Below are 10,324 nucleotides of genomic sequence, written 5' to 3' on the forward strand. Positions count from 1 at the left end.
ATAAATAAGTATGTGGTCATTGTGAGGGATTGGTTTATGAATAAGTAGGTGGTCATTCTGAGGGATTGGTTTATAAACAGGTATATTGTTATTCTCAGTGACTGGTCTATAAATAGGGAAATGGTCACTCTGAAAGACTAGTTCATAAATAGGATAATGGTCAGTCTGAGGGATCGGTTATCAAAAAGGTATATGGTCACTCTTAGGGATAAGTTATAAGCAGGTGTATGGTAATTCGGAGGGAATGGTTTTACAAAAAGGTATGTGGTCACTCTAGGTGACTGTTTTATAAATAGGTATGTGGTCATTCTGAGGGAATGGTTTATAAATAGGTATGTGGTCATTCTGAGGGACTGGTTTATATACGCGTATATGGGCAATGTGGGGGCTTGGTTTATAAACAGGTATATGGGCACTGTGTGGGTGTGGTTTATAAATAGGTATATGGCCACTCTGAAAAACTTGTGTATAGACAGGTATGTGGTCACTTAGCGATTGCTTTATAATTAGGTATATGGTCATTCTAGGGCCTTGTATATGAATAGGAATGTGGTCACTCCGATGGACATGTTTATAAACAGGTATATTGTCTTCCTGGTGGACTGCTTTACAAATAGGTATGTGGTCATTCTAAGAGACTGGTTTATAAATAGGTACGTGGTCACTCTGATGGACTGGTTTATAAATAGGTATGTGGTCATTCTGGGGTATAAGTTTATAAATAGGTATGTGGTCACTCTGAGGGATGGTTTTTTAAATAGGTATATTGTCACTATCATGGATTGGTTTATAAACAGGTATATTGGCACTAGTACTGTGGGGGTTTGGCTTATAAATAAGTATTCGATCAGTCTGAGGGATTGATTTATAAACCTGAATATGGGCACTGGGTTTGGGGATATGGTTTATTAATAAGTATGTTGGAAACCTAGAAGGGACTTGTTTATAACGGGTATATGGTATTCTGATGCCATGGTTTATAAATAGATATGTGGTCACTCTATGGGCTGGTTGGTAAACAAGTACATGGTCACTCCGTTTGACTAGTTTATAAACAGGTATGTGGTAACTCGGGGGACAGGTTTATAAATAGATATATGGTCACTTTGAGGGAATGTTTATAAATAGGTATGTGGTCACTTCTAGGAACTGGTTTATAAATAGGTATGTTGTCATTCTGAGGGACTTGTGTATAGACAGGTATATGGTCTTTTTGAGGGAATGGTTTATGAATAGGTATGTGGTAACTCTGGGGGACTGGTTTATGAATAGGTATGTGATCAATCTGGGGGAATGGTTTATAAGCAGGTATGTGGTCATTCTAAGGGAATGGTTTATATATAGGTATGTAGTAACTCTAGGGGACTGGTTTACAAATAGGTATATGGTCACTCTGAATGACTTGTTTATAGACAGGTACGTGGTCACGCTGAGTTTATAAACGGGTATATGGTCATTTCCATGGATTGGTTTATAAATCAGTATATGGTCATTTTAGGGCCCGGTATATACCTAGGTATATGATCTTTCTGGGGTATAGGTTTATAAATATTGATATGGTCACTCTGAGGGATTGGTTTATATATAGGTATGTGGTCACCATCATGGAGTGGTTTATAAACAGGTATATGGTTTTTCTTGGGGTTGGTTTATTAAGAAGCATGTGGTCATTCTGCGGGATTGGTTTATAAACAGGTATATGTTTATTCTTGGGGTTTAATTTATTAATAAGTATGTGTTCATTCTGCGGGATTGATTTATAAACAGGTATATGGGCACTGTGGGGGTTTGATTTATAAATAAGTATGTTGTAATTCTGAGGGACTTGTTTATAACGTCACCCTGATGCCATAGTTCATAAATAGGTATGTGGTCATTTTGAGGGATTGGTTGATATCCTCTGGGACTGGTTTATATAGGCAAATGTTCATATTGATGGACCATAGATATGTGTGATGTGTGTTGTGATTTTGTGGGTTGGGTTTACAAATAGGTACATGTATATGGTCCTTCGGAGGGATTGGTTTTGTAAATAAATATGATGCCATTCTTACGTGGTCAAGTAGATAGACATGTTGATAAACAACATTAGATGAAGTCCCATTTATAACACTTCAATTGTATATTGTTATTAGGTTTGTATGAATTTTATTTCGTGTATGATCTCATTTGCTGTTGTTAACTTGATGTCAATATTTTAGCGGGATATACGGTATCATTTTGGTCAGAAATAAAGGCCTAATAACCGAGTTCAGAATGGAAATGACTGATCAATCGGTGACAGTGAGAGACTAAGACAGAGGGCTGATAGTCTTGAGAACTTGAGGGGGTTTAAGGAGATATTTGTAGACGAACACAACTAAGAAAATTGAGACGTCTTAAAGTGATTTTCCGGGAGACTTTTAACGAAACAGCTGGGAAATTGTGTTACATCAATGTAAACAGAAGACATAGGGCATTACCGTTCACTGTAAGGATGTTATCTAGACGCATATAGCCGAGCAGCATTATAAACTGCGTGCATAATATACGAGTTTCTCGACACTTTCAGCTCTGTTGCACATGATAAACATTGTGTATTTGCTGAGCGTATCGTTGTTAAGTCCATGTAAATATCATAAGCTATGTACAATCTATCGAACAATTCAGAAAACATACCTGTATAACATTGCGGCCGGGAATCATTTCATCCTTGTTCTCATAGTATGTGTTTGAACATGATCTTTTCTGAAAAGTTTATCGGAAGTAAAGGCATGACTACTTCCGCAGTTGCGTTACAATTTTAATATATTCAGAGGTTATGTTTACTGCAGCGTCATTCATATATTTGCATTACATAATTATGAGAACGATGTATGAGGATGAGTTTATTAGTAAAACAATATTAAATGAAATCATTGTTTGAAGGAATTCGTTCCACCTCCGTACAGTTATACTATTTATATAAAAAATACGTCTTTTGCTTTTATCAATAAAAAGTGTACAATAACTAATTGCCATCTCGCTTGCAGTTTGCAGTAGTTATACACGTTACACAACACGGCTTTCTAAAAATATATCTTAATTTTGTTTTGCAGTGAACCGTGTGTGCAGTAATGACAGGCTGACTGGGACCGGCGCTGAGAAGGGCCGTTGTAAATTGTATCGTTTTACACCGTTTCATCGACATATACCTACAATCCTAAATCATAATGATTTTTAGCTCGTCTCTTCGGAGAGCTTATGTTGTCACTCCGGCGTCGGTGCAAGTGTTGAAAAGCATAGTAAGTTATGGTAATATGGTCCCTGTTGGGGTTAAACTATCCCCTGCCGGAGTTAAACTAAAATATTTGGGGGGGGGGGGGGGGGGGGGGGGGGGGGGGGGGGAACCTTTTTTTTTCACATTTTTGGACTTGAAATATTTCTGCGTTAAGTTTTTGGTGCAAGTGTTGAAATGTTTTAATCATCGATTTATAATTGTACTAGGGTGCTGATATTTAGCAATAGAGTCCCTATGGAAACAAGAGGCCCAGGGGCCTTAACGGTCATCCGACTCTAAATTAAAGACCCTTATACTATTGTAGTATGCATTCTCTGTAGCAGGTTTAGTGGCACTGTTGGCCATGGTGGCAATCTTAGATTTCTGACTGACCCAATAAATTACAACACTTGGCAAGAACCATCTCAGGATCATTTCTGGCATGTTAGAGCTGAATCCCACTGGTGGAATTTGAGTAGAAGTTTGAAATAGGTATTGTTCAGGAAATATAGTGGCACTGTTGGCCATGGTGGCCATCTTGGATTTCTGGCCAACCCGATAAATAACACACTTGGTAAGGACCATCTCAGGATCATTTCTTGTAAGTTAGAGCTGAATCCCACTGGTGGAATTTGAGAAGTTTGAAATAGGTGTTGTTCAGGAAAACCATGATTGCGCAATCATGTTACAAAATGGCCGCCATTGCTGCCAAGTCAATGATTTTACTAGGCCGAAAAAATAACAACACTATGTTGGCTCGCCTTCCTTGACATCCTCACCCATTTCCAGCTCAATGGCACCAATGGAACTGGAGAAGAAGTGTAAAATGTGTTTTTCAAGATGTTGGCCATGGCGGCCATCTTGGATTTCAGATCAATCCAAAAAATAACAACACTTGGTCAGGATCCTCTCAGGAACATTTCAGGCAAGTTTCAGCTCAATAACACTGGTGGAACTCGAGAAGACGTTTAAAATGTGTTTTTCAAGATGGCGGATATGGCGGCCATCTTTGATTTCAGACCAATCAAAAAAATAACAACACTTGGTCGGGATCATCTCAGGAACATTTCTGGCAAGTTTCAGCCCAACAGCACTGGTGGAACAGGAGAAGAAGTTTTAAATGTGTCTTTCAAGATGGTGGCTATGGCGGCCATCTTGGATTTCGGATCGGCCGAAAAAAATAACAACACTTGGTCAGGATCATATCACCATCATTTCAGGCAGGTTTCAGCCCAACAGCACAGGTGGAACTTGAGAAGAAGTTTAAAATCTGTTTTTCAAGATGGCGGCTATGGCGGCCATCTTGGATTTCGAATCGGCCCGAAAAATAACCTGCCTTGCAGGTAGGGCGTATGAATTGTACCTGCTGCCCCCATAGCATGATCGTAAGAGGCGACTAAACTTGGGATATTATCTTTTCTTTCTTTACAACTTTCTTCTTCCTCATGTCTCCCTTGACAATGCCTCACTTTTGGTCTTCAGTTGAGCGTTCGCGTGGGCGGCAAAATGCAGACGATTGTGATCTTTCGCAACGGATAGCATTAAAATGTTTGAGTTTTTATTTTCTGTTTGCATTAAAACCTCGGCATCTAAAATGTGCAGTTATAATAGGCAACAGGCAATTTATAGTTGCCCCGGCTGAATCTAAAAAAAGAAATATGTCCACCATATTTGGTCAAGTGTATGCAAAGCAGATTATAATGTTATAATGTCTCTTTCATAGGCAGAGATAATCAAAAGTTCGTAACTTCTTGGCTTCATTTAACAATTTTAGACGTTTTACATTTTTTTTATTTGCAGGTCTTATATAGGCATACATATATGGACAAAATGTCATTTATTGTCAAAATACTAACAATTTATTACACTCTGTCGAAGGTATAGCATTAAAAATAGGAGAGAACTTTATCTATATCGATATACAGAGAATGTCTCTTAACATCATGTTGAGATTATATCGTATGATTCCTTGTTGTGATACTTTCAGTTTGATTAATCACCAAGTTGATCAATCTGTACAGGTTGACTCTGTCGAGGTCCACATATTAATGATGTTCTTCTGTTCTCTGTCTGCTATTGTTGTGTTTAGTTGACCATTGTACATTCCAAATAATCCACCTGAGACAGAAAAGACGCTTATAAAAGTTTAGTTTGGTTATTTTGTTTAACGTTATATAAACAGCCAAGGTTCATTTAAGGACGTGCCTGGTTTTGGAGGAAAGCCGGAGTGCCAGGAGAAAAAACTACCTACGGTCAGTACCAGGCAACTGTCCCACGTTGGTTTGGAACTCGCAACCCAGAGGTGGAGGGCTACTGATAAAGTGTCGGGACACTTAACAACTCGGCCATCGTGGCCCTTACTTACAAAGACACATATGCAGTTTAACGTTACCGCAAGAGAAACAGTTTTTTTTGTTGACCTGTATAGGATAAGACAATCTAATTAGAATCTAGATGGTCATTTTCACTACGTTACATGAACATCTAACAACATCCCATAAGGGGTCACGTCGGAATGACCTTTTGGATTAGCCAATCAAATGACTACTTCCAGAATCACTAGAGGTGCATAGTTTGCATAATCTGTCAATTTGTTTCAAGTCATTTCGTCCCGGAAAACATAAAGTTACATGTATATATATATATACTGTGCCGAAATTGTTTGCTTCAGATGCATGCTTTGAAGAAGTGTTTTGCTTCGATGACATCGAAAAATTGACAATTCGCCCAGGAAGTGAAATACACATATCTCAAAGGTCATCCCGACGTGACCCCGTATGGGATGTTGTTAGATGTCCATGTAACGTAGTGAGAATGACCATCTAGATTTTAATTAGATTGAGGATAGGAAGACAATTGTTCTAATATCACCGTATCCACTTAGATAATGATGATAGCCCTTCCTCTCTACTTGTCTGTTGGTAACTGAGAGGTGTTTCAATATGTTTACACATTTGATCATTTCGTCAGTTGACAACGTATATTCAAAAATTGACTAACAAAACAATTACAGGTAAGCTGAGTTGCGAATCAATGTAATGAACTCACAATGGATTCATCTTTGTCGTAACATTATGGAGGGTTTGACTTCATTTCATAATTAGGTTAAATGATTTTTTTACCTTTGGGTGCTATTACATCGCTTTTTTTTATATATACGATGAAGGATAAATTAGTTTTAACCCATTAGTTATGTCTTCATATATTTTTCCAGAATTAATATTTCATGAAACCATTTTGAAGACCACGTTTTCAGTAAAATATGACTAGGTGTAAAATACACACATTACTTCAAACGAAACCACCCGGAGAAGACACCATCGAAATAACATTTGTTTACATATATGATACATGTATGTTAATTTCAGAAAGTCTTCTATTTTATGCGCTATACAAGGCTAGTGACATATCTATTTTACGTTGTTTGTGTTTTCATCCGAGGAAATATACTAAAACTCAATACTGTTAAGAAACTCATTTTCAAATATATCCCTAAAATAGTTCATGACCTCCTTTCTTCTCACGTAATTGACGTTGGTACCATAATTACATACCTGTATGTAAAAACAGTATCCTGTTGCCTTTGAATCTGTGTGGGTTATCATGGAGTTCCTGAAGCATCCCGAGTGCTGCCTTCCCGGTGTATATCGGATCTAACATTATGCCAGTGGTCTCGGCCACCGACGCCACAAAGTCTACCAAACAAAGACAATCAGTTATATGTTTTTACAAAAAAAAAAACAAAAAAAACGTCCAAACGAGAGGTATTGATATGTTGCATTATACAACAGGCCCCATAGTCTTAATGTTTATTTAATTTCTGTAAGTATATAGATAGTTGACTGTTTACCCAAATAGTCAAAATAATATTTCAAGTGTTAAAAACAATAAAACTGCATTAGCTTAAAGATTTCAGATTCAAGATATTGAAAGTAAAGTAATGGTTTTCAAATTGTCTTAGTCTAGAGGTATGTTAAAAATTCCGGCACTGATGGGGGGGGGGGGGGGGGGGGGGGGTAAATATATTTATTAGTCGCCTGCCGTTTGAAAAACGGGGGGACTATAGGTTTACCCTTCGTCCGTCCGTCTGTCTGTCTGTCTGTCACGCAATAGTTGTCCGGACAACTCCTCCCAAAGTACTACTCTGATTTTAACGAAACTTGGTATACATGATCAGTATAAAACGTAGTTTAAAAAATGGGAAATAAATAGGTGAGGCAGCGGACTTTGTATTGCTGTTGCAATACTATCCATCCTTGTTCTGTTTGTCAATTGTAGTTTTCATCAAAATTAGATTCTAGTTGTTTCAGCAAATGTTAATTGTTTATGGTTGAACAAATGGCGATTGCAAACTCATTACTGGACATGTTTCGGCTGAACTAATTAATGTACAAAGGATACAAGATATTTCCACCCATGAGGAAAAATCGAGCGTTAGATGCAGATTAGCAAAACACTCTATGAAACTGACATGCAAATAGTACCCACAATAGAAGATAAAAAGAGGATATCAGTCGTCCAAACAACAAAAGGTAAAATAGAAATTTCTTGCTTTAAGTTGGAGTCAAACGATCAAAAGGTAAGGTCAACGTCGATGTCAATAATAATAGTTTCCGGACAATCCCTCAAGTTTTAGTATACAGAACAACCGTTTAAAAAGATTAAGGTACCTGAATATCGGCCGTTCAGTCCAATGTACCAAATAGACCGGTCCTGAGTTCTCAAAACATCTCATGTATTTCTAATGATATGCTGTTATACAGAGTGTTTTAAAAGGACCAGGATCCCTTAAATACAGACTGGCTGTAAAACATTCTTTTACACATTTTAAATATTAATGCCAACAAAACAAGGTTACTATTTACCAAAAGGTCTGTTTTGAGTGTATTTGTATCGATATATATATATATATATATGATTATTTACCACGCTCTTCCTTTGTCGAAATATTGTACCCTTTGCCTTGGTACCCCTCAATCATATCTACTATTTCCACGGCTTTCACACTGTCAGCGAGACCCATATCAACTCGGGTTTGATCAATGTGGTCATAGAAATAAGCCTTTGTTTGGTCGCAGACAATAATAGCGTGGCATCTGTCGATAAAAAAAAAAACATTAATTGTTATTGACATTAATATATGGCATGGAACCCATAGACATCAACTGTAAAGTTCTAATATTTCTCTCAATTCGACACATTTTGGACCCTGGGGATCGGCGAGGGCCAATACATACTTGGTACCTCATTCTCGGGAGAAAACAGAAAACCAGGGTTGCGAAATTCAGTTTTGGTTAATCACATCAAGAGCATTTACTTTCAATCGATAACGTGTAATTGTTTCTATCATATTTGGATCAGGAGAAGATTTTTGAAATGTCTGTCAATATGACCCTTACTTGCCCCTTTGGCCTCTTGGGGTGGGCACCGTCGTATAATTTTCAATTATGGTTGAGATTTGGCCACGGAAGATACAAAATATCATTGAAGTGGGTCCTGGTTTGAAAGAATCATTGACTAACAACGTTCAAAAGTTAATTACAATAGGTCACTTGAGACGCACGAAGAAACAAATCAGGACATGTTCATGTACCCACCTGATGCGAGATCCTGTGAGGTAGTTACTGATGCCCATACCGGCTGCAGTGCATCCAGAGGAACACGGAAATACCAAGTCGTCGTAATGATCTAATAATCCCTGTTACAACAAGTGATTTCCGTTACTTTTTTTTTGAAGATAAGACTGAAATGTTAACTATTGTATTGGTAAATGTATACGGTCATATCATGAAAATATCTTAAAATTTCCTTTCACATACCTTTGCTATTGAGAAAATATTATGGAAGGCAATCAAAATAGACACGTCAGTATATTCAAGAACACGTTACGACAGGGGAAAATTTCGTGCACATGTGTCGATTTCTATGCGAATTGCTAGATATTGTCGACGTGTTCGAGAAAACGAAAGCGCTTTGGGATGAAACGTCCGGTTCCGGTGAAAGTGCTTTCCTTGCTGCGGTCCGTTTGCTACTGAAAGCAATGATATATGCTGAATATCTGGAGAAATACTAACTTTGCCACTGCCGGGGGTGCCTACCTCCATTAAAAATGTCAGTTGGCTTATACACGGTGTAACTGTAGGACGGGATGGTCAATGTAATTATCTCTTTCTTTCTTTTTTTCAAATCTATTAAGAATGTACTTGATGGAACCTTTTTTTAACTTACCTGCTTGATCATTTCATCAAAGGTTGAAATAATCCCAAACAGTCCCGGGAAACTGGAGCCTCCAGCTACAGGAATAATATATGAATCTTCGCCTTTCGTCTCCCTTCATAAACAATAAGGATCTACGTTTGCTCAAATTGCGCGGTGAACTTATGCAATATAAACACTCATTGAAAATACTTTCTGATTTTCTTAACCTGCTTTTTGTGCAATCCTATTAAAATCTAGATGGTCATTCTCACTACGGTACATTTAACATCTAACGACATCGCAAAAGGGGTCACATCAGGATGAGCTTTTGCATTAACCAATCAACTTACTACTACCTACAGAATCTTTGAAGTAAATTTCGTATGTGCGAAATAGCATAACTAGAGTAAATAGCTTGAATAATCTATCAATCTGTTTCAAGTCAATTCGTCCAACGAAGCATGTATATATATGTTGTACCGAAATGGTTAGCTTCAGATGCATGATGTGACAAATATGCGAGATCTACGACATGGAAAAACATACAGTGCGACTTGAAGGTGCAATATTGAGAGATAACATAGGCACTTGGCCATGGTAGGCTTGGCAGCCATCTTGTATTTCGGACTGATCCAAAATTTAACATTTGTTCAGGACCATCTCGAGATCAATTCAGGTACTGCCGCGGTAAGTTACAGCTGAATCCCACTGGTGGAACTTGAGAAGTTTTAAATAGGTGTTGTTCAGGCAAACAATGGCTACGCAATCATGTTACAAAATGGCTGTCGAAGCTGCCATGTCAAAGTTTTACGACACTTTGTTGCCCCCCTCCCCCTTCATCCTTCTTTTTCTAGCTTAATGGCATAAGTTTAAAGTGTGTTTATCAAG

General features: G+C 37.8%; 1 protein-coding gene across 1 annotated transcript; it reads right to left on the bottom strand.

Moving 5' to 3' along the window:
- Positions 1-5,208: 5,208 nt before the first annotated feature.
- LOC117341534 (bifunctional D-cysteine desulfhydrase/1-aminocyclopropane-1-carboxylate deaminase, mitochondrial-like) lies at positions 5,209-8,932 on the bottom strand. The gene is made up of 4 exons (XM_033903407.1): positions 8,836-8,932; positions 8,165-8,334; positions 6,793-6,933; positions 5,209-5,356 (listed from the first exon to the last, which is right to left on the bottom strand). Exons 1-4 carry the CDS (start codon positions 8,871-8,873, stop codon positions 5,247-5,249), a joined length of 459 nt encoding a protein of 152 aa, XP_033759298.1. The 5' UTR covers positions 8,874-8,932; the 3' UTR covers positions 5,209-5,246.
- Between the last annotated feature and the right edge of the window lie 1,392 nt (positions 8,933-10,324).

The sequence above is a fragment of the Pecten maximus genome, chromosome 13 (genome assembly GCF_902652985.1).
Source record: "Pecten maximus chromosome 13, xPecMax1.1, whole genome shotgun sequence".
Taxonomy (NCBI): Eukaryota; Metazoa; Mollusca; class Bivalvia; order Pectinida; family Pectinidae; genus Pecten; species Pecten maximus.

What these genes read in the sequence shown, in the direction of transcription:
- LOC117341534 (XM_033903407.1), bottom strand. Translation starts at nt 8,873, where the DNA reads ATGGGCATCAGTAACTACCTCACAGGATCTCGCATCAG. An exon ending in CTCACAGGATCTCGCATCAG is followed by an intron (nt 8,335 to 8,835) that starts GTGGGTACATGA and finishes TTTTATCGACAG; the next exon opens with ATGCCACGCTATTATTGTCT. An exon ending in GATACTGTTTTTACATACAG is followed by an intron (nt 5,357 to 6,792) that starts GTATGTAATTAT and finishes TTTCTGTCTCAG; the next exon opens with GTGGATTATTTGGAATGTAC.